At 34.4% G+C, this 25,725-nt stretch overlaps 1 protein-coding gene across 6 annotated transcripts in view; it reads left to right on the forward strand.

Annotated features, from left to right (window-relative positions):
• The window catches only part of GRIA4 (glutamate ionotropic receptor AMPA type subunit 4), a 381,426-nt gene that overhangs the window by 300,590 nt on the left and 55,111 nt on the right, over positions 1 to 25,725 (forward strand). For 5 of the 6 annotated variants that reach the window (XR_010127632.1, XM_054440025.2, XM_063671385.1 and 2 more), the window contains exons 8-13: positions 2,467 to 2,634; positions 3,854 to 3,958; positions 9,057 to 9,167; positions 17,364 to 17,570; positions 22,991 to 23,361; positions 25,325 to 25,523. Coding sequence is in view for 5 of the 6 variants with exons in the window: in XM_054440025.2 (XP_054296000.2) it covers positions 2,467 to 2,634; positions 3,854 to 3,958; positions 9,057 to 9,167; positions 17,364 to 17,570; positions 22,991 to 23,361; positions 25,325 to 25,523 (1,161 nt within the window). In the remaining variant the exon portion in view is untranslated. Of the gene's footprint in view, positions 1 to 2,466; positions 2,635 to 3,853; positions 3,959 to 9,056; positions 9,168 to 10,488; positions 12,135 to 17,363; positions 17,571 to 22,990; positions 23,362 to 25,324; positions 25,524 to 25,725 lie in introns of those variants that run through there. The other variant, XM_054440030.2, reaches the window with a different exon arrangement.

Raw genomic sequence — 25,725 nt, forward strand, 5'->3', positions numbered from 1 at the left:
TTTTTCTACTGCACTATGATTCTGCCCAATTCTGTCTTGTTATCTATAAATCTTAGTAAATAGAAATCATTTCATCATTCTAATCACTTATCAGAGCAGTAAATAACTATAGGGCACTATTTACCCTGCCTAAAGATGAAATGATTATGTAAGACTTTTCTAGGTGCCACCTAGAACTTGTCAGCCCGTAACTGTGCATCCCTGGATTATAGCACAATAAGACACATAGAAAAGAACTACATCTTTTGAAAAGGTAAAACTGATTTAAACTACTGCTTCTTTCCATCTATCAGCTCTATGACCCGTCAAATCCCAGGTCTTTGCCACTCTGGCTGAATGTCTCCTTGGCTCTGCACCACTCTGTGTGATACCTGCTCTTTTTTCTGGTTCACATATTTCATAAAAATAAATGGACTTTTTAAAACACAGCAAACGCATTTGCTTTTTTGTGCCATCTCTTCTCAGCCTCTTTCCTCCTGTTGAAAAAGTGGCAATATTTTTCTTTTCTTCCTCCTTTGGTCCTCAAGTACTGGCATTGCATTTTTCTCTTGCCCTTTGTGACTTAAGCAAGATTCATTTTATTTCTCATTTTTATTTTCTTGCCTTACCAAAAAAAGATGATTTGATGACTTTCTCTACTCAAAGATGTGTTGGGTCAGGCAGAGGACGAGCACATTCATTTTTGGTGTAACCTTGCTTAAACACCTTAATTTTTCTCAGCTACCCCATCCCAATCAATTGTGAAGGGCACGTCTATCCAGAAGCTTGTTTTATCATGTCCTGGAGGAATATATAGGAAAGCTCTTAATTTACATGGTTCTTTTAAATCCGTCTAATACAAGAGTTATATCCTATACTATTGAACAGTTCTTTGTTAGAATTAATGCTCCTTATTTTATCCATGTTTTAGTTTTTCTCTTCCCTACAATGGTGGCTGCTATGTCTCATGGCCGTGCCGCCTAAGTTTACTTTCTTTTTTTTTTTTTTTTTTCCCTGAGACAGGGTCTTTCTCTGTCACTCAGGCTGGAGTGCAGTGGCACAATCATTGCTCACTGTACCCTTGACCTCCTGGGCTCAAGCGATCCTCCTCCCACCTCAGCCTTCCAAGTAGCTAGGACTACAGGTGCACACAACCACACCTGGCTAATGTTTTGCAGTTTTTGTAAGGATGGGGTGTGGCCATGTTGCCCAGGCTGCTCTTGAACTCCTAGGCTCAAGTGATCCACCCACCTCAACTTCCCAAACTGCTAGGATTACAGGTATGAGCCACCATGCCCGGCCCTAAGTTTACTTTCCACAATTGGAATTTCAAATGATTTTTCTTCATTTGAAAGCACAAAATCAAGGAGATCATCCTCCACTTTCTACAGCACAAACCTACTGCTCATTCAGGCATGGAAGGTGTTAATTATAAGGAACTGACCATATGGAATTTCTAAAGGAGACAATGTAGTTTTTGCCATGATTAGTAGTTAGTAGTTGATACTATTTAGCACAGTTACTAGTACATACCCATTTGTTGAATAAGTAGATCTGTCCTGCTTCAAGAAAATTGTGCCCTATTTCCATGTGTTCAGGAATTTTCTAATAAATCTCTACCAAAAGCGATCCCATGTTGATTTATTTTTATATTTAGAAAACTACATTTTTATCTCAATCTTTCCTCACTTTTTCTCCTAACCTTAATAATCTTTTCTCAGAGGTGGGGGGAGCTCATCTTTTCTCAAAGAGAAGCAGATGGTCTATCCTTCACATCTCCACTTGGATCCTAGGTTACATTGAAAACTTTGATCCTAGGTTAACGAAATGACTTTGCCTTCCTGTGCACCTGCATTGGGTGTGGTGTGGCAATATCCATTCCTATTTAGCATAGTCACTGATGCATACACATTTGTTGGATAAGTAGACATTATTTCTGGCATCATATTTCTGAATAACAATAATAAACAATTCCACTCATTCTTCTGGGAGACTGAACAAAGATAGATACTTCAAGTCCATGAACTTATATTAAATCTCAGAGAACCTTGCTAGGCCTTTTGGAGCAGGAAAAGATTAAGAGGCCCAGCCCTCCTGGGGTTCAACCACAGAAACCAACTACAAGGCAGATTACAAAGCTGCATTAGCCTTTGATACATTAGCTATTTGTACTGGGACACAACAGAAAGGCCTTGCCTAAGTAAGGGTCCTTCTTCTCCCAATTGGTGGAAAACTGTTTTATTAGAATTTCTATTTTTCAGAATAGTTTTTCTCCTTTTTAAGTCAGGATGATAAGATTTGGTATACAGGCTTTATATTAAAGCAAGAATAGAAATTTCTGAAGCCAGAGTCAATTAATTATCAGTAATTTAACCATCCTTCAGACAGAATGGTGCTTTATGTCATAAACTTACAAAGACCCCAGACCATTTCTGGCACTCGATAAGATTTTAACATTTACCATTATATTCATTTTCATTTGGTTAGTACACCTCTGCTCTGACTTACGATGGAGTCCTTGTGATGGCTGAAACTTTCCGAAGTCTTAGGAGGCAGAAAATTGATATCTCAAGGAGAGGAAATGCTGGGGATTGTCTGGCAAATCCTGCTGCTCCATGGGGCCAGGGAATTGACATGGAGAGGACACTCAAACAGGTAACTCACAATTTTATTTAAGTTCAATTCATTTCATGGTCTTGTTTTAATTGGACTTTCAAAAAACAGACTAATTTATCCAAGCACAAATACTTATTACAATTGCTACTTAAATATATCAAGCCATCATTTTTGGGACATTTCTAGATAAAATACAAGGTAGAATCTTGCTGTTTACATTTTATGTGGATGCATAATCAGGATAAGCTAGGTTATGTTGCAGTAATAAAAAACCCAAATCACAGTGACTCAAAACAACAAAGGAGCTTTGCTTATTCAGACACATGCTAGATTAGCAGGGGCACTTGGCTAATTGTAATCACTCGAGGACATAGGCTGGCAGAGCAGTTACCATCTTGAATTCTGCAAAGGGAAATGGATAGTTGGGGGCAGGTTTCAAATTGGCAATTAAATTCTGTGGCTTGATAATATCACCTGTCCTGCCTATTTACAACTCATATGTCAGAAGGAGTCTCATGGGCCTAGCTAACCACAACGGGTTCAGGAAGTATAAGCCCACTTGGGTCCTGGGACATACCAGAACCAGAAATAATGACTACTTCTGGAGATCTTTAAATTGCTTTGTAACTTTGGATTAAGTAGTCAGTTTATTTTATTCTTTTATAATTATACTAACACTATTTGTTCAAATAATTAAGGTAATATATACATATTTAATGTTACATTTTAAATGTTCTGAAATGTCACACGTTCAAAACATAGGCAAAACAAATTAAAAGGAAATTTGGAATAAAATATATTTCAATATTTTCAAAAATGTTCTTGTACGTTTTTGCTTCTTATATCTTAATTTTAACATTAGCAAGGTGAGAATATGATCTGGCATAAGTATCAGGGTTATTTAATCTATTTTGTGGATATATAGATAAAACTGAAAAGTAACCATAAAAAATTGTCATTCCTATAAAAATACTTTATAATTGAGGGAGGATTCTTCGAGTAAAAATGGAAACTTTATAATGGTAAAAACAAATAAAACATATTCCTCTTCCAGGGGTATAGCAAAATTGCTTATATATCCCTTTGATATTCTTATTTCAGATTCTATCCCAATAGCTCAAATACCTAATGGCATTTCAGTTAGTTGGTTATAGTTGATAGTTCTACTTTTTAAAGTAGTTATAAGCCCAGCAGACGAAGTTAAAATTCCTATAAGTGAAACTGCAAGTGAACACGTGTGGTTTTCTTTTTCACTTAGGTTCGAATTCAAGGGCTGACAGGGAATGTTCAGTTTGACCACTACGGACGTAGAGTCAATTACACAATGGATGTGTTTGAGCTGAAAAGCACAGGACCTAGAAAGGTGAGCCATGATCAAACTGAAAAACAGAATTCTCTGTTTCTTAGTTTGTATGTAACATTTTAAAGGTGTACAGAAGAAAGATGGCTGAACATTTCCTTTTTTTGTGAGTACTTACAAATACTTTAGTACTTTCTTTATAATCAATGCTGAGATAAATGTGTGTGTCGTGTAATTGATATTTAGTAGTGTGCCCAAGCTGAAACAAACTAATTTATACACTGTTTATATCCCTTATCCAAAATGGATGCAATATTTTGGGTGGGGTTAGCAAAAAGAATCCCACAAAACAAAATTGGTTCTGCAGAACAGAACACAAAGCAGTAAAGAGACATACGTACCTCAAGGTAGTCATTTATGAAATTATTAGAGCAAGCACAAAAAAACTACTTCTAATGGGTGAACATATTTAGAATAGGCTGGTGTTTTTGAAGTAATCAACTAGATAAATTTCAATGACCAAAAGAGAAAGAAGATGGATGGTAAGATTATTATTAGGCTGAGAGGGAGAGAAACATCTAAGTTGTTCAGGAAGGTGCTGGTGCTAGGTTCCTGGATTTGGGAAGATAATTCTGCTAGTGGTAAGATGTGAATAGGTATAGAAGTGGTCTTCCCAGCATTCAAGAAGTACTTTATACAGTGCAACCATACAGCCCCACCACAGTAATTGGTTATAAGTGTTTTATAGCTAACTCATGTAATTTTTAACATTCCCTTTATCAAGGAACTAGGATGTTCAGGGAAACAGATATTCAAGTTAACCTTATCTAAAAGCTGTATTTGGCTGTTTAAAAAATTTCCAAAATATATTTTCATGCTTTTATGTAATGATAACTGCAATTTATGATATGCCTGCTGTATCCTAAGCACTGGACTTGGTGCTTTGCATGATTCCATCCTCGTGACAAACCATAATTTGAGTAGTAGTATTTCTCTTTTTTTCAAATGAGAAAATTATGGCCCAATAAGTTATCTTATCCAAAGCCTGTAAGTGAGAAAACATATTTTACTCTTAGTATTTTCTCCCTTACTCACCTACATAGGAAGAGATGATTTCCTGCTGGAGGAAAACAAATAAAGGAAGGCTGCATGGAGGAGGTGGGATTTAAAATTGCCAGGATGTTAGAGTTTGGATAGGATGAAATGGAAGGGGCAACAACCGAAGAAAGGCTTGGGGGCAGGACCATTAAAGTTAAAGTGATATACAGAAAATGGCAAAGGCTTTCCAAGTTGTGTTTTGCTTCAGTCTATAATATGGGTGTGCTTCTATACCTGTGAGAAGTCTGGAGCTGCCATGAAAACCATCTCTAGATTTCCATCTTCTTAATGGCATAGCCCACGTGCAGGCTGCCAGCTAATACATGGTAAGCTGGAGACTACCTGATCCAGATCAGGAGTGGCAGGAGATGGATGGCAGCCGGGGGCCCCAGCTGCACCTCACGGCAGGCTCTTCTAAGGAGATTGACTGAAGCAAGGGAAGGAGATGTTAAGAACAGCCCACTCTACCAGCACACAGCCAGCAACAAAAAAGAGGCAAGTTTTAATTAGAGATCCTCTGCTAGCTGGGGAGCAGATAGATATTCCACAGGCCCCTAAAAATGTTAACAGGTGGACAATGCTAAATGCTAACAGGTGGACAAAGGTAAGACTGGCTTACCTCCTTGCCACACACCAGACCTTGCAAAATTTGCCATTTAAACAGAATATTTTAAAATGCAAATGACAATTACTTATTTTACAAAACTGTAAGTGCAGAACGTCAACTCATTCTCTATAAGAGAAAGAATAGTGGAAAAAGAAAGCTGGTACTAACTAGCAGTAATACAAAGTGGGCTATTCATAGTACTGAATCTTTTCATAGCCTATTGAACCATGATGGTAACAAAAATTAAGACTTTTCAAAGAGAAACTTAAGGAGTAAGTTGGGAGAGTGATGAACAGTACATCTTCACACCCAGCTGACACTCATCTAAGGCTCTTAAAAGAAATATGAAGTATAAAATGGTGTAGACTCATCTATCTTCGTTTTTCCGTGGCAACGATCAACTCGGGCATTGTGTCAGGAATATTAAACTAAAAAATGAGCTACCATGAGAGACACTATGCTGGTGAAACTAGGCAATACGTCTGAGAAGTGAGCAATCATTCTTGTAAATTGAACACTTGCCAGCAAGGGAGCTATCTTTGAAAACAGATCAGAGAGTCAACCCATCAGTTTGTCTGTCAGCAACAGGAAAACTGATTGAGAGTCCAATTAAGCAGAAGCCACAAAGCTCTTTCTGAAGTCCCACCTCCTAAGTACAGCGGAATCTTCTCATCACTCCAGTGACCCCCATGCAGGGCTCCAGAGGGAATGCTCCAGAGTTGCATGGTTTCAGAAATCTTTCATTGTAAAAATTGTATGTATTGAGAGCACATTATATGTCAGACACTGTAATGGAAAACTGATGTGCATTTTTATATTCAATCCTCATGACAACCTAAAAATAAGATATATATTTTTTTCTCCTTTTATCGAAAAGTAAGGTTCAAAGAAACTAACTAACCTGCTCAGAGATGCTCAGCTAGAAAGAGGTGGGGCTGCAGTAGAAACCAAAATTCCTGCAGCTCTAGAGCATCACTCAAGATCTTGACTCAGGTTTCAAGATCTTGAAACATCATCAGTCCCATTGCCTATAAGGGTTTAGGGCTGGTGTGGGAATTAGGTCAGATTTTTCAGGGCAGGTCTGATCAAAGCAGCTCTCCAAGGAACCAACTTTGAGTAGAACAGGAGCTCCTCACAGCCGCTCAGTCCCTGTCTGTTCTCTATGTTCTAGGCCAAGACCATCCTAAATACAGACACATTTTCTCACATATCTTACTATAGTTACATTTGCATACAAATCACCTTTAGTAGTCCAAAGAAGGTGAATATTTTTCTGACATCCTTTATCAATTTAGTGATTTAAATGCTTCCATATTTTTGCTCTAGCATTACAAAACCACTTTTCACTCACTTTTTGTCTATAGGAAAAATATCCATTTCCCTGTCTAATTAAATGAAATCAGCCATGGCAAACATTCTTAATAAAATGCAAAATGCTGTGAAGACTAGAGAGAGAAATTCCATCTTCTGTGAGGTCTGGGTCCAAACTTTAGGATTCCTTTCTTTAAGAACTTACCCCTCATGTGGACTTACTTCTAAATAAGCCCATGGTCCACATGAAATCTACCATTAATTGGTCCCATATCACAAAATATGACTTTCTCTTTTTTTTAACCAGAATTGCATATAGGTATAAGGCAAAAAAATTAAAGTTTGCTTATTATTTTAATTTGCTGGCACTTCTGAATCATTTATCTTTAAAAGGGGAATAACTGCAAACCCATGGTTTAGTTTTTAAATGCAAAATGTCAAGGTCTTGCCAATATCTAGGTACTTTCCAAAAATGTTTCCCAGATCTGTGATTCTTTCTGTTGTGGGACTCATTAATAAAGAAAAATTGTCTCTCCTGAAAACTGGCTGATGAGATCTTCAGGGTGGGTGCATTTTAATGGAGTGCTAAACTGTAAAACCCCTTTTCATGTCACATAACTGTCATGTGGAAAGCAGAGTTAACAAGAATCAACTGACTTAAGTACACATAAGAATTGAGGAGAGGGTGGGTCTCAAATATATACTTGTTTTAGATTTAAAATTTCGCATAATTATTAATAAATGTCAACCAGAGATTGATTCACATGGACTACTGAAAAAACTTGCTGAACTTATAATTTTGGATCAAACCAAGAAGTGTAGCAAGCCGTATTAATAAAAAGTTTTTTTCTCCATCTGTTTTGTTATTGAATTATATATGCAACACTTGTGAATAATCTAGTGCCTCTTTCTGACATGTTAATGCTTACTCTATTTTAATATGCTCATAAATACTAACATGGCAGTTGAAAAACTTGGATTAGGCAAGTGAGACTTCCAAAACATGTTAGAACAAATAGTGAATACAGAGCAGTGAGCAAATGCATACATTTTATTGGAGACATGAGTTTTATCAACTGAATCAAGAAATTCAAGAAAGAAGTTTGTCAAGCATTAAATGAATACCCATTTTTGGAAGGTCGCGTAGCATAATAGCAAAGCATGTAGACTTGGTGTCATATAGTCCTGAGTTTTGAATTCAGGCCCTACTAAAGTGTAACTCTGTGTAATTTGTTTAGCTCTCTAAAATGAATCCTCACCTGTAAAATGTGGATAATAACTGCCCCTACTCCATACTTGGTATGTGTATTAACTTTAAGACATATACTTTTAAAAAGCATTGAGTACATTGTCTGCCTCACAGCAAGCATTCAATATGTAATAGCCATTATTATTGCTCAATGGTCTGCAAAAAACAAAGAATCCTAAATTTCCATTAAGATCCCATTGTAGCTTACTACTTTTCAGAGTACTTAAGTAATTACTTAATTCATTTTTAGGAAAAAGTGTTTGACTTCTAAATAAAAAAAAAATTTAAAATGAAAAAAATACAAATTTAAATGTAATATTTGAAAGCGAAAACATTGACCAGTAATATTCATCTCTGATGTAGTTAGCATTTCAAAAAATGGTAAGATTGTTACCTAGTGGCTAGGTTATATCAAACCCAAAACCATTCCTGTTTTGCTTTAAAAATATACAAGTTTTTTTTGCTTGAAAATATTCTGTACATGTTCTTCTTATAAATCTGGCTATTCCCCTTACTATACAACCTGTAACTTTATTGATAAAGTCACACAAATTAATTTAGGGGGCACCAGTCTATCTCACTAGAGGAGGGGATCTGCATAAAATAATGTACCGTGCTCATATTCCTTTTGGAATCACCATTCCCAATCTCTTGGCCACTCCACTATTGTAAACAGTAAATTTGCCAAACATGTAACAAGACAGGATCCTTAATACCAGGAAAACTGGCTCATGAGCAAGTAAGAACACTTCCAACCACTTTTTTTTCCATTGGCTTTTGTTTTGTTTGCTTACATTTGTTTTGGTTGCTTACCTATTCATACCCTTCATTGTTCTAAGAAGAACTAGAGTAAATGCTTCTAAAATATGTTTTCAAGCATGTTCTCTATTTGGCAGGTTGGTTACTGGAATGATATGGATAAGTTAGTCTTGATTCAAGATGTACCAACTCTTGGCAATGACACAGCTGCTATCGAGAACAGAACAGTGGTTGTAACCACAATTATGGTAAGTGTTGGTCTATGCTTTATGGTGTTCCGTTTTGTCCACAGGCAATTTTAACTCCCCAGCGATGGTGAGCAGGGAGGGCAAAGCTGACTGTTAGCAATGGTGACATGGGTGTTCTGATCCACAAAAGCCTATTGAGGCTTTGAATAGGTTCATCCTAAGCTTTGAGTACATATAGTACTTTTATTTGTATTATCTTTTGTCACATTGTTGTTCTTGGAAAAATGCTCAGATGTTAAAAATTGAGACTGTCAAACTCTAGTTGGAAATGTATGAAATGCTAAGACCCTAAAGCACAAAATAGTGAACATGCCAAAGGTCAACCACCAATCACATAAATATATCCAGTAGTAAACATATTATTATTGTTACTATGTTTTTAAAAAGTCAATGTAATAATAATTAATAGTGTTTAAAATTATAATTTTCAGGTAGTTCAATCATCGGATAATGATTTGTATTGTCTGTTTACAATAGTGAAGATGTGACTGTGAAGATTTTAATGAGCATGATTTATATAACTAAATGATTTAGGAATTAATTTTGTTTTATTTTTATTTTGAATGAGAAAAGGGTTTTCTTCCACCGATTATTTTTCTCATTGACCAGTGAGAAGTACACATTATAGTTTATTGAACTTCTAAAAATTAAGAAGAATACGATTGCTTCATTTGGCCACATCAAAAAATGAAAAATCCTCTAAATTTTAAGGCTGCTTTTTCAAAGAGATTCTCATGAAATTACCTTTTAAATAATAGAATATCTTATATATTTTTCTCTTCTAAAATCAAACATGCCCTTTAAAGTCAATGCTAGTCAAAAGAGATCAACAATCGGTGACCTTTTCTATCTCATTTAAAGTTATATATACTCAGCTCACGTCTCTTTAGGCAAAACATATTTTACAATATTTATGGAAACCTTACTCTAAATACAATGGAAGTATTTTATGTAATTTAGTTTTTAGCTTTTGTCATTTTAGTTTCAGATTTTTAGTAATGTTGAGTTGTCCCCAAAAGCGATATTAAGGTTAAAGCATGAAAATGCCAGAGAGAAGCCTTCATATGTTGCACTTAGTTTTAACTGTGTTGCATCACCAGTCAGCAATTTAATGTAATCTGACAAGCCTTCAGCAGAAGTTTATGATTTTAGAAAGCAAACCAACCAACAGCAGTTTTTGTGTAAACCTTCTAACTTAATTGTGTAATATTTGCATGGGACTTGAAAAGCAATATATATATATATATATATATATGTTTCTTTTCCTAAAAAAGACACAGTAATGGAAAGTCATACTTCAGTACAGTCCTCCTCTTTTCAGCCTCTGATGAAGAATCCTATTTTAAGAAATTGATCAAGAAAGAAAAGAGTTCCGCGCTGTTCGACCATTCCTAACTAAGGCTCAAGTCTTGTTCTCCAGTGTAGTAAATTTAAGCTTATTTTTCATGTGGGATTCTTCTTGGATGACCAACTCTGGACTACCAGAAAAAAAAAATTTTTAAGTTCTGTGACTTTTCTGAGATCCTAGAACAAAAGAAGAATTAATCTTCATCTTTCTCAAGAAATAGATGTTGACAAAGAATCACTTAGCGATTCTGACATATCAATTCCCCTATCTTGAAATGAGGTCACTGTACGTAAATGATGGAATTATATCACTCCATTTCCAAGGGTAGATTTTCTATAAGTAAATATCTTGGAATTTGTGTGCTTGTTTTCTGAATATATACACTTGTTTTCTTTAAAGATCTCTTGGAATTTTGCCTGTTCTGTGTGAAATAAAGTGTTTTAATGTGCATTATAGGTATGATATAGAGAATCTCCTTTCCATCCCTGTTACTAAAGGGACTGGACAAATAATTCTTAAAACCAAAATACTGAATTAATTTTGCAAGCATGGCTAGTTTTTAGGAAGCATGCTATCAAAAAAAAAAAAAGACTAAAAATGACTGAAGAAATCCAACTGAGATATATATATATATATATCTCAGTTGGATTTCTTCAGTCATATATATATATGGGATATTCTGCAAAGTTATATGTTGTTTGACAGTAAAGCCATCAATATTTTTGCTATCAAAATAGTATAATACTAGTATCTGTCTTTTTGTATGAAAATGTAATCTTTATATAAATAATACCTCTGGTATTTGCAACTGCATAATCATTCAGTAATTCAAAAAGACATACTAGAATCCTTTTTCTGAAAGTGTTCCTTCAATTTGCTTTTGTTGAAAATGGTAGTCCAGGACCTATGATATCCCTCCACTTCATTCATTATGAAAGAAAACCCTTGTAGATAAACAGATATTGACATCTGCATGTAATTATCCCCAGATTCAACTGAAAACTCCCAACACAGATGGAATTGGCTAGACATTTTAATATATGTGATACCTATATCTAGATATAGAAGAAGGCTGAGAGTGAGCACTGGATATAATTCATTTTGATTGAAATTGATATGGTGTTATTGTTCTTCCAGTTGTCTGTCCTTTGTGTATGTTGTTATTTATATGTTGATACACTGTAACACTATATGCTACTGCTAAATAAAATTGATTGAGAAATTCAGTTATTCATAAATATTTATTGAGCGTCTGCTATGTGCTAGGCACAGTTCTAGGCCCTGGGGATATGTCACAGACAAAAATCCTGCACTCAATGAAACTTATAATATATTGAGAGAAAGCAGACCAGAAACATAATTAAGAATTATATTAGCTATCTTTATTAAATATAATGTAGTGTTAGCTTTTATGGCTGTTGAAAGTTATTTTTTCTTGTAACAGTGTTGTATATCTACAATGTGATTTTCATTTTAATAATGAATTTAATCTACCTGAATATAATCATACTGAATATACCACAGCAAAATCTAATAGAAAATAAAATTAATATCATTTTTATCTTTAAGTCTTATTGACTAAAAATTTTTTAAAATCAATAAAATTTATAAGACTGTGACCATATTGATTTAACTTTTTGTATTAAAAGTAATCATTTCTGCAAATAACCCAAAGAAGCCAAATCTATTCCATGTGGTTTGGATAAATATGGCAATTGAGGGAAAAGCAGTTTACAGTAGATCTTGGGAGAAGGGAGGGTGGTGTTTTCCTCTGTAATCTTACTACTTTCTTGGCTATTGAACTCTCTGGAAAAGGGGAGGTAATACAGTGATGTTTCAGACAAGCTCCTTTTTTTCCCAAAGCTTTACTACTGAAGTTAAGAGATGCTTATGATGCATTGCTCAACTACAAAGGTATTTCTTACCATCTCATGAACACAACAATCCTTTAGGCAAATTTTCCATAAAACCAAATTTATTCACTCCAGTATCAGAATTATGTTACAAACCTAAAAGCAATTACCCTTATCACACATGATCTTTCCAGAGGTTACTTTTTGTACTTTTTATAAGATATTTGATATTTTTTCTTCTCTATGTAAAATTCTGTAGATGCACTATACACATATATGTGCATTACAGCATACACATGCATATTTATATAAAATGTATTATATGTATATATACATACATACAGAAAATTAAAATGTATTTTCTTCCTTATACCAAATATTAATTTTCCTATTTCACATACATCACTCACTGAAGAGCTTATAAATCAGTTAGTTTGTAAATAATTTTGGCTAAATTTAAATTTTTTCAGCCATTGGATTTACTCATTTTTTTCTGAATTGAATAATAATATCTTAATTTTCACTTTTAAGAATTTTATCCATGGGATAAATTATCTACATCCATTAAGATTTTTTGGAGAAAACCAAATATCCACATAGGAAACAACATTGGTTAACACTGATCTCATTATTTTAACAACTTTCAATAGTAATTGTAATAATTATATTTGTGATATTTAGAAAATTTTGAAGCCTTTCTAATAAATATTTTGTTTTGATAGTTCCACTTCTGCTAAATACAAATAATCCAGAAAAATTTCCTTGGTAGGAAAATTATATTTTATTGATTAAAAATAATCTTAATTAATTTACATAAATACTTTCATAAGCAAGCCCTAATGTAGCAGCTTTAAACAGAGAGTGATTTCTTTCCTGAAAAGCAGAGCAGATGTAGAACCCCATTCATTAGAGAAACTACCTTAATATACAACTCATATTCACTAAGAAGTAATGTATTTTAAATAACTTTTAAGAAATTACTGTCCTGCAAAGCACAGTAGTTGATAATAATCATGGCAGGTTGTATACATAAGACAGAAAAAAGAGGTTACTCTATCCTTCTGATCATTCCATTTTTATTCAAAATCGAACACTTGAGAATTCATAAGGCTGTTTTACAAAGATACCCCACAAATCCTCCTTAATGATTTGCCAGAATTTATTTATTATATTGAAAAGATTTTGTATTTTCTTCCCCCATAGTAGCCCCCAAACTTTGTATTAACTCTAATATGAAGTGTTTGAAGAGCTACTTGCAGACAACTTGCCAGAATGAGCATGGGGGAAATGAGGAGGTTGGGCGAATGTTGAGTATTTGCTACTCTTTTGGACTTGACATGAAAGGAAAGCAAAGCAAAATGAAACACAGTCAAAGAAACAGCAGAGCTGAGCAACCATGAGAGACATTGTTCAAGGAAAGCCTAGCTGTTCTCTCCTTTAAACCTCCCCACCTCCCTGGGTGCGATCATGTCATTTCTCTTATGCTGTCTGCATCACTCATCTTGAATCTCAGTAATTGTTTATGCCCCTGGATAGGTAAAAATCTAACTACATTTCTAATCAACATCTGCAGTAAACTGAAGCCTTTTTTAGTCTTCATTGGTTTGCTTGGCAGGAAAACAATGACCTGATGGACCCCTGCTGTCCAAAATAAAAAAGAAAGAAAAAACTGAAAAAATGAAAGAAGACATTAGATATATATTTTACTCAAATAGACACGGGCTTGCTTCAGAAGAGATAACCTAGCACTTGTTAATATTTACTTTCCTTTAGAAAACCTGAATCAGAATTTCTAATAAAATTACTTTATAAAGACACTGCTATTTAGGAAACACTGATAGGCCAGGATATCTCTGTATTTATTTAGTGCCTTCTATATGCCAGACACTATGAGAATACATTGAAAGGTTTTTATCTACACTGTTTACATAGAAGATCATATGAAGAATTTCATTAAATGAATTTCATAAAAACGCAGAAATGCATTTCTTTAATCTTGTTCCCTCTCTCATTAAGTCATATGAAATCTCAATTAATGGCATATATTTTGATATATGCAATAAGCGCTTCAAAATTTTCCAGATATTTCATTAAGTCATATGGAATCTCAATTAATTGCACATATTTTGATAAATGAAATAGCTTCAAAAATTTCCAGATATTTCAAAATGTAGGGTCGGCCAAGAGCAGCGGTTCACACCTGTAATTGCAGCACTTTTGGAGGCCGAAGCAAGTGGATCACTTGAGGCCAGGAGTTCGAGACCACCCTGGCCAACATGGTGAAATCCCATCTCTACTAAAAATACAAGAATTAACCGGGAGTGGTGGTGTGTGCCTGTAATCCCAGCTACTTGGGAGGCTGAGGCAGGAGAATCACTTGAACCCGGGAGGTAGAGGTTGCAGTGAGCCAAGATCGCACTACTACACTCCAGCCTGGGTGATAGAGCACAGCTAGATTGTCTCTCAAAAACAAAAACAAAACAAAATATCAAAATACAGGGTCAGCTCCCACCTCTTTCACTTTTTAGTTCTGTGAAATTGAACAACTGGCTTAACCTCCCTGAGTCTTCATTGTCCCATCTGCAAAATGGGAAATGCCTACCTCAATGTGCCAGTGTCAAAAGTAAATGAAAAGACATGAAGAACTTTACATTGTGCCCGATACACAGTAAGCACTAAATAAGTAAGAGCTACCATTGTTTTTCACTACTATATTTTATTATTGTTCCCCACATCTTATACTCCTTTGCCATTATTACAAAAAATTATAGTGACTTCGATTGCAAGAGAACAAGGGGCATACTTTACTTATTTTTGTGTCCCCATCACCCAGCAAACTGACTGGCACACAGTAGCTGCTTAATAAATGTTTGATTAAATAACAAATATGTAGCTTTTATTGAAGTAAATTGTTCATTATATAATGTAGGGGGCATTTAGCAAATTAGATTATAAATACTAGCTAGAGAAACTTGCACACACAAGGTAATACAGTAATATATGTGCTTGAGTACAAAAATTAATGTGTTCAAATATTGCAGACACTTGTGAATTGACCTTCAACCGTAGTACCAAATGGAGCCTTTGCTATACCCCTTTTGAAAAACTCTTAAACTTGTTACACTTATAGATAATAGTTGTACAGCCATTTCAATCTGAATTTAAGCATTTTACATATATGTGGCTCTTGCTTTTTTCTAAGTACTCTTCCATATTTTAAAAAGGTTATTGTAAAAAAAAAAAGAGAAAATGTAAGAATTAGCTCCTAATAACTATTAATATTTTATAGTATATTTTAGAAAATAATGCTTTGCAACAATTCACCAATTTTATAATCACAATTCACCAATTTTATAACCACATTTGCTAAACTCTTTATATTTTCACAATGTTTTCCATAAACTACTGCATAATTTTCATCTATCTAAAGAAGAGGCAATTGGTTGCCTTACTTTTATGTGTGGAAGAACTTTTTACCTGATTCCAGGGTTAGAATATTCATCAAATTCAAAAAAGTTGGAGGTTTCTGGGTCATTTGGCCACGCCAACCTAAGGCAGGATTTAAGAACACAGTAGAAGGACCAGTCCTGGACAACTGCCCACTGTGGAATTATTTAGGGCATCTCTATGAGAAAATAAAATGTCCTATAATTCACGTTTTATTAAATTTTTAAAAGGGGTTCTACATTTATGAAGTACTTAAAAACAAAATCAGAATTAGTGTAGGTTGCCATGTTATTCATGCAAAGTAAATTACCTTCTATTATAGAGTTTTAAGAGCAAATTCAACTTCCCCAATTATGAATTTTCTGGGGAAAAAGAAAATACTTTTATGACAGATTACCAAATAAATGTTACAGTACAATTTTATAAAATATGAATACATTAGCTCAATAATATTGTAGCCAAAGGTGGTCACTCCTTGTCTGCAAATGACTGGAAAAACTCAGATGTGACCAGGGACTCTCTCCATATTATATGTTCACCAGGTCTATCTTTGGTTGGTGGCTTTAGGTGCCACTTACAAAATCAAGTGCTTTTTGCTAAAATGTCTTTTTAGTACATGTCTTTTAATGGTTTGGTTTAAGGGTGGGTGTGTGTGTGTGTGTGTGTGTATGTGTGTGTGTAACTGAAAACTGTCCAATAATTATTAGCCACTGATAAACTTTTTCATTTTATCAGGGTTTTCACCATAATTATTCATCAAATTTTCTGTCTCACTTGCTTAGAAAACTAAATGGGAATATCACCTCAAGTGTATGCTCATTACAACTGGAGGAAAATTATCAGCATCACTAGGGAAATGTTTTATAATATAATTAAATTTCATGGAGCACAAACCATGCTTAAAGCCAAAATATTGGACAACATTAGGAAAGCAGATTTAATGCAAATAACCATTTAAGAATTTTTTAACTATTGATTCATTTTTTCTTTGAATGATAGTGTACCAAGTGCCTGCTCTGAGAAAAGCATCTTGCCAAACACTAGAGATCAAAGAAAAATGATGTAACCTTTTTCTTAAAGGAAGTCACAGTTGAATGTGGCTAAATAAGATGCAGAATAAGTCACAGAATATGGAAACCTGTAACCTTGAATTAGTCTTTTATTAGGTGAAGCTGACTACTGAATAGTCTTTAATTTCACGAAATATTTTAGAAATACTCATTTCATTGCCAAAGAATATAATTTATGCTTCTTTAGATAATTGTTAACTGACACTTCTCCCATCACAGTCATAGTGCTAGGTTTTTAATACTTTCTCAAATGGAAATTTAAAGATTTCAGTTTTAGTATCCAATGCAAAGCAATTTAATCTCTTCTAAGCATACTTATATATTCATCTGTTTTATTATTGACTTCTAGCTACACCAAATCAGTATGTGTACCAATACTAAATACAATCTTTTGTCAAATTCTGAAATTGGAAAGTTACATAAGGTTTTTCAAATGTTTTATAATTTCTCCTTTACAGTTCTACTTCTCTCATTATAGGAATCCCCATATGTTATGTACAAGAAAAATCATGAAATGTTTGAAGGAAATGACAAGTATGAAGGATACTGTGTAGATTTGGCATCTGAAATTGCAAAACATATTGGTATCAAGTATAAAATTGCCATTGTCCCTGATGGAAAATATGGAGCAAGGGATGCAGACACAAAAATCTGGAATGGGATGGTAGGAGAACTTGTTTATGGGGTAAGCAAATCAACTTATTGAAGAATTTACTTACATATACCTGAAACTTCTTTTCCCTTGGGCACATAACAATTTTTAAACGTCTATTATTGTTTAATTTGCAGCTACATTCCAAGAGGCATATACAGTGTTTAAATCTTTCTCTATTTTATTAATAATGCAATCCACAAACAATGAGAAAAACTGACACTTGATAAGATCAAAATCAGAAGGAAGATAAAAATTCAGAATATACAATCCTAGTTTTTTTAATTGACTTCAGGATCTGGAATGACTATTCTTTTAAGTTTGATGCTGCCATGTATAGAACTACAAAACAAATATAATAGTAATCTTGTATTTGATAACTGTAGGAACAGGTTTCCTTCAACAACATAAAGATGGTCGTTATTTTAGATAGTTATTTATACCTCCATTGTTTGTAATTACTCATAGATATCTTTTAAGTAATTGGTGAGCAATCACTATATTACTTTATCCTCTATTAAATATTCATCAATAATGTCAGATTCTTACAATTCTGCTGAACACAGTAAATTTAAACTTTATGCAGTGCCATCATTTTTATACTAGTATACATAGCAAAACACAAAAGCCAGAATTTATTCCAAAGTGGGCCTCACATGAAAGCATGTTATGCTCCTCCCTTGAGTGTACCTGATATTGAGTGTACACATTCATAGCTGAGGGCAAATACAACATAAATGTTCCTGCCTGAATCAGAGCAATATCAAGATCAATGTCTTCAGCTACCACTGCAAATGTCAAAATCAAACTGGCAATTATCACATGCTAGTGATAGCACATTTTAGAAGTCCAGAAACCAAATCTGTAGCACGTAGGAAACTCTATTCATTGAGTAACCAATGAAGTAACATATACTTGAAATGTAATATGAAATTTCCTAAAAGCCAACTTATATTTCACCTTCAAAATGTAGTCTGATTAATCCTCACAAGACCCCTTGGAAATGGAGAATTACACAGAGAGTCATCTTCTTCAGAAAACAATAAAGATAGAAAGATTTAGAACATAACTGAAGTCCTAGGAGGGACTCACTTTCCAAGCCAAAACTGCAATTCAGAAGGCAAAACTGCCTTCTGATAAAAAGGCAGATGATTCTGCATCTTGCCTTTTAGACTATGAAGCAATGAACATTCTTTGCACAGTACAGTAAAGTAGCTAAAACCTGTGCAGAATGAGGAAATTGTTAGACATTATGAATCAGTTAGTTTTATATCCATAGGAAAGAATTGCTGACTGCTTAGGTGACCCTAAATGAGAAAAAAAAATGCAGTTTAAAAAATAGCAAAATGTATTTTACCGCAGAATTCATCGACTGTTTCATATTGAGCTTTAAATTCCAAAGGAAAAGGGTTTCTAAAGCATTTGTTCTTTGGTTAATATTTTAAACTTTTGATACAGTAAGCATACCTTAGATGTTAACAATATCGAACTTGTTGGAACTACTGTAATTCGTTTCCTTTCGAAAACACTCTTGCATATTTCATCTCAAAAAATCATACTTGGATTACCAGTTAGTTATGAACAGCATAAATGACATGAGTTACTTTCTGGGGCATTTGTCATACATCTCTTCTCTGGAGTCCCTACCCACTGGGCAGTCCAGACTCACTCTTTTGCAAGTGTTCTGACCACATTTCATTCAGGACAGATTGTTTAAATAATGAAAACAAAGGATATGAAGGGAGTAGCATAATTAGTGAAAAAGTTATGTCAGTCCTATACATGTCACAATAACAAAAAGTCCCAAAGTTATGCAGTTCTCAAAGAGACAAAAGATAACATAATGGTTATTAATATTATATTCATATTCATTCCTCAGCCAGTCTGCAAGGGTTAAAGACTCCAATCTCTGATGCTTGAGTTGTCCACTCTTTTCCCAAAAGGAATCTTATTCCAGGTCTCTTACACACTCCACAGTCTAGGTACTTTCCATTTTGGTGTCTGCAAAGTCTATATTGTTTCTCAACGTCTTTTTTTGTTTGTTTTCCTACTGCAAACACATACATGAGTGCCTGGTTCCCAGGGCCCTAGGTAAAACTAAATCCATTCTCTTCTATAGAACAAAGTCTATTATATCTAGATGATTAACTTTGCAAAATTATTAAATTTGGATTCAATATGTTTTTTTACTTTACTCCTTGTAAACTTTGTTGCTATAATTGTAATGAACAGATTGTCTGTGAGGCATTTACATGTTATCCAACACACCATGTGTGAGACCCAGAAGCCCAGAACCTCTCTCACACTCAGGTCCCTTTTGCTACCGTGCCTGTGCACTAAAGCCAGTTCACCCTGATTTCCTGCAGTGTGCCGCTTCAGGTTCATTTCCTTGGCCTCTACCACACTTGGCGGAGTGTGTGTGTGTGTGTGTGTGTGTGTTTTAGTCCAAGGGAATAATTCTCAAAGCACATTCCATGGTCCACTAGCACCAGAATTACCTGTAGAGACATTTTACACACCCAATTTTGGGAATTACTGAGAGGTCATGAAACAACACACATGCAACATCCTCGATGTTGGCAGAGGAAGCCCATGTGTAACCTATCTCTACTAGTCTCTTTCTAGACTCTCACATATCTCTAACTTTTTGAAAGTGTCCCTCATTGGACATGGATGTCACCACCTTCATCCAATGTTCACTTTCTATGGCACTTAGTTTCCTGTTCAGAAAACACCTGTATTTCTCTTCATGTGTCTTTTTAAGGCTTCTTCCCTCACTAGTGGGAACTTGTGTAAATTAAAAATTTCAGAAGATACCTCACAGAACAATGTAGTATGTGAAAGGAGGCATTTCAAGTAAGTGAAAAGATGTGTTATTTATTTATTCCTGTTGGTACAGGAGGATGACTACTTGGAAAATTAACAATTTTCTAACACTTCATCATGGAAGATACCAAAAACTGATAGGAGAATTATAGATACTAGAATAAAATAAATAATATTGATAAGAAAATGATTTTTCTAGAACATGAAACCAAAGGCTGAAAACACACACAAAAAAATTTTATATGGCTACAACAAAATTTAAAACCTATGTATTGCAAGAAAAGACCTTGAATTAAGTTATGGAAACAAAACAATTGATGATTAGGGAAAAAAATTGCAACACATACGGGAAATAGAAGTGAATATTTTAAATACATTTTAAAGTGCTCACGAATTAGGAAGCAAAAAAATGAATACTCAATATGGAAAAGTGGGGGCAGATTATGATAGTAATACAGAAAAGAACAAGTAGCTGTTCGTTTTATAATAACAAATTCAAATTAGTACAAGGAGATCTAATTTCCTTCCAGAAAATTGGTGAAGACAAGTAAACAGAGCTTTTCTGAGGTTTAAGACTGAACATGCCTTTACATAGTGCTGGGGACAGTAGAAATTTGCATAATCTTTCTGGAGAAAAGTTGGGCAAAGTACATTATGAGCATTAAAAAGATTATTACTGCTTAGACCGGCCATTCCATTTCTAGAAATTTATCTTAAATAATTAAAGCATGTGTTAGGATTTGTTCTCAAAGATGTTCATAGCTTCACCGTTTAAATTTTGTAAAACTGGAAACAATATGAATATCCCTCAAACTTAAAAAATGGTTGAGTACATTTTGACATTTTTCCAATAAAGCATTTGCAATCATTAAAACTTACCTTTAACTTGTATACCGAAATGGAAAAGTGTTCATTATGTTATTTGAGAAGAGAAAAAGAATTGTAAGATATAATGTTCTACATTATTCCTTTTTAAAAGAAATTAAAAATACTCTTCATAGAACAAAGTCTCTCAGAGTATATAGAAAGAAAAAACAAGAGTAGGTGATGGGAATAAAGATAACATTTCCTAATGGGCTGGGTCATACTAATAAAATAATTTAAATATACTGATTTTTCTACAGCTAGTTCACATATCACTTATGTAACAAAAACTATACACATAATGATAGCTATGGAGAAAATAATAACCTTCCAGCAATGGTCTGACTCCTGTATATATGGGCTTTTATGATGTGAACAAAGTTTATTCTCTCTTGAAGGCATATGTGGTCAATTCTCAGTCACCCAGGGAGACATGACTAAAATGTACCTTCCCCATTCTAACCCCCCAGTTGCCCTTGTAGCAAGCCCTTGGCCACTGTATAGAACCAGGAGCCTGAGGATATGTAGGAGTCATTGCAAGAGTGGCAGCCCTATGTAAGAATCTGTATGTCCGAGCGTGTTTCTGATTCCATTTTAATGTCAAGTATATTCCTTTTAAAATAAATAATCAAAACTCCCTTTTATTTGTAGATCATTCAACAGTTTAGTTTTCACACTACACTTGATTTCGTTTGATTTTAGAGGTGGGGTGATTGACACTCTACACCTTATTTCACTTGATTTTAGAGGTGGTGGTGATTTAATAGAAGCAGCCCAGGCTCAAATCCCAGAGCTGCCATGATGTGTGAATCTCCCTTCTCTGAGTCTCAGTTTCATCATCTAGACAATGATAAACATACGATTCTTATGAGGAGTAAAAGAGAAGCTATTCAAAATATTTAGATCAGCATCAGATCAGCATCAGCCACAGAATCCCTCAATAAATGCTCACTATTACCTTATTAAGGCTTCCAATAATCACAATAACGTTATGAGGTGAACAGGGAAAAAGTATCCTCATTTTATAGCTGTATAAACAAGCTCAGAAAAATTGCTCAAAATCACAGAACTCTGAAAACGGAGGCTAGTTGAACCTACTGTTTTTCAAAATCTGTTTTTTTAAATGAAGGTAAAGAAATCAAAATATGTGAATAGCAAGAAATAAATGCCAATTTCCAGATTTTTGTGTGTGTGCTGAATTGGAAAATATCGTCAAACAACGGATTTTCTTTTATCATACAAGCACAGGCTTTATGATCTGTTTTCTCATAGCTGGAAAGGAATAAAAAAGAAAAGACTGTTTGAAATTTGCAATTCATAATATTAAGGGATGGCCAAGTAATGAATCAGTGGCAATGCTCCAAATGAAACAGAAAAGGCTGCAACATAGCAGCGTTCCTGGCCAGGAAATTCACAAATTCAGCCATATGGAAAGACTGTCAAGTCTCCTCTGCACTGTCCCAGATACTTAAAGACTAATACAGTAATTTGAGTTCAAGTTATTTTTGCTTATCCACTCTTTCTCTGTTTTCTATCCTTTTATCTAATTACTGGAACCTATAAAAATGTTTTGTGCAATTTAAGTAATATGAAAAAATTATTATTCATTTTTGTATCTATCACTAGGCTTATACATTGTTGGCACTCCAAAAATAAATGTAGAATAAACGCATGACTGGTTAGCTTTAAATGGATCATTCTAGTGCTAATTGCTTCACGAAATTCATTAACCTATGTGTCTCCATGTGTTTTTTCTCTTATAGAAAGCAGAGATTGCTATTGCCCCTCTGACAATCACTTTGGTACGAGAGGAGGTCATTGACTTTTCTAAGCCCTTCATGAGTTTGGGCATATCTATCATGATCAAAAAGCCTCAGAAATCCAAACCAGGAGTGTTTTCCTTCTTGGATCCTCTGGCCTATGAGATTTGGATGTGCATAGTCTTTGCCTACATTGGTGTCAGCGTGGTCTTATTCCTAGTTAGTAGATTTAGTCCATATGAGTGGCACACAGAAGAGCCAGAGGATGGAAAGGAAGGACCCAGCGACCAGCCTCCCAATGAGTTTGGCATCTTTAACAGCCTCTGGTTTTCCCTGGGTGCTTTTATGCAGCAAGGATGTGACATTTCACCCAGGTTAGTTCCAAATCTCTTAAGTTCTTCACTGATTTCCCAGTAATTCTAAATGTTGTGCAGATTATCTCTCTACATGTTCTTTTCCTGAAGACAGAGGACTACTTGAAACACAGAAAAAGACTTGCCATTCCCAAATAGCAATTTCTTCCAAGTTAGCACAAAATGGGGATATATCATAAACATTAACTTTCTCAATAGCAAAGAAACTATGCAATCCATCAGAACTCTCAAAAATAATTTAGTATTAATATTTCATTCATTGGTTTGACAAATGGAAACTGGAACCTAAATTCTAGAATAGGAATTCATTTCCATTTTGTTTCCTTTTAAAAGACAAACACTTTTGCTATTATTGCAATTTTTTCCTATTATTGTTGTTGTTGCTCATTTTCAGAAATTAATGTTGGACTTAATTCTCATCTCACATAGCTTAAGGGAGATACCTGGAACCTGAGTCAACATAGTAGGTACCAGATATACATTGTTTTATATAGCAATGCATAAATTAGCTAAGCAATAGGCAAAAAGCCAACCATGTAAACACTATGCTAGTTTTATGGAAATGTTTTTCAGTATCTGTGGAGTCATGGCTCCCTTCCTTTGGATGCCACTAAGATTTCATTTAACCATTTTATTCACCAAAAATGCAGGCTTCTTTTGCAAGAAAAAATACCTTATTTTTCTCATAGAGAAAGTAGCTGAAGGTATGAGAAGAAAAGTATTTACTTTAATTGATGACTATATATTAGCATCACAAATATATGGATTTCTTTCTTTTTAGAAATGTATGCTTTCTTAAAAAAAGAGGCATTGTGGACACAATGCAATTTGTGTTTCTTAAGACCTAGGAAAATTATAAATTGTTTAAATTCCAATAGGAATCTGACTTGAAAACTTTCAATTAATGAACTAAAAAGAAATCAAAGTCAGTCAAGTAATGGTTTTTAAAAGCCAGGATTAAGCAAATATTAAGTTAAACCCAATAGGTGTCTCTTTTATAATAGCAAGTATTATAATAAGGGAATATTTTAACTTTGGAAATGCTATGAAAAATATGAAATCATTCTTCAAGTTTTAAAACAAATGTTTTACAACAATTTGCCCCAGGAATTTTAAGTAGTTTGATGGTTACAATAAGTGAGTTTAATGATGAACATTCTTTGAATTTTTTTACTCACCCCCTTCTCACATTTGCTCTGCACTCACACTCACCCACACATCCTTGATACCAGAGAAAGAGTGAAGAGAGAAAATCGTATACGAGTGTGTAAAGATACTTTGAGACCTGGTTCAACCTCCACTTAGCTCAGGAATGGACTATCAAGCAAACAAACAAAAAAAGCCTCAACTATGGTCACTTCGAGACCAATTCTAGACCCTCATCGGGTCCAATCTCTCCTTGGCCTACGTCCTATCATCCTGGCAGGGCTCTGACTGAAGGTAAAAACAAGTTCTTTCCTTTAGTGTCAGAAAGGTATCTACCAACTTGCACCAAATCTAAGACTGCAGTCACTGTTCATAGGTATTGCTACTTTATGTACCACAAAGAGAGAAACAATGCTGCCAATTAAACCATGATACTATATTTTATCTCATCAACCATAGGCTGCATCCTAATTTCAGAGATGCTAAGAAATGAGGGCAGGAGAGTATTAATGAATTCAACTAAGTACTCCCCTTGTGCAGCTGAAGAAAAGCTATTACGTTTTACATTTCCGCCATTTTCTTTAAACAATAAAAAGGAAATGGTTGTCATATTTTCAGTGGCATTTATATAATAAATACACCATAAAAGACATCAGATTATACAGAAATCCAGAATCATTCTTGAGCAGACTCTCAGAAAATAAAACAATACTTGCAATTGTTATTTTTAAATATGCATGGTGAATTGACGGTATTTCTTTTCTTTCTCTATGTTGGTTAGAGAAAGGAAAATGTGCATTATTTTATCCATGTTTAGATCCCTCTCAGGTCGAATTGTTGGAGGTGTTTGGTGGTTCTTTACACTCATCATTATATCATCCTATACTGCTAACCTCGCTGCTTTCCTGACGGTTGAGCGAATGGTCTCTCCCATAGAAAGTGCAGAAGACCTAGCCAAACAAACAGAAATTGCCTATGGAACACTGGATTCAGGGTCAACAAAAGAATTCTTCAGAGTAAGTTAAGGGAAAAACTAAAAATGAAATGTTTATCATTTTGAAATTCAGGCAATTTTTCCAACAATTATACCATGGGCTTTAGCTATTATAAGGTTTACAAACACAATAGTAATAGCTATGTTTAAGGCTAGCACTTCTAACTGGATTTTATAATCACTTTAATTTGCAAAAGGTAATTGACTTATTCATATTGCAAGAG

Source organism: Pongo pygmaeus, chromosome 9 (assembly GCF_028885625.2).
Source record: "Pongo pygmaeus isolate AG05252 chromosome 9, NHGRI_mPonPyg2-v2.0_pri, whole genome shotgun sequence".
NCBI classification, from domain to species: domain Eukaryota; kingdom Metazoa; phylum Chordata; class Mammalia; order Primates; family Hominidae; genus Pongo; species Pongo pygmaeus.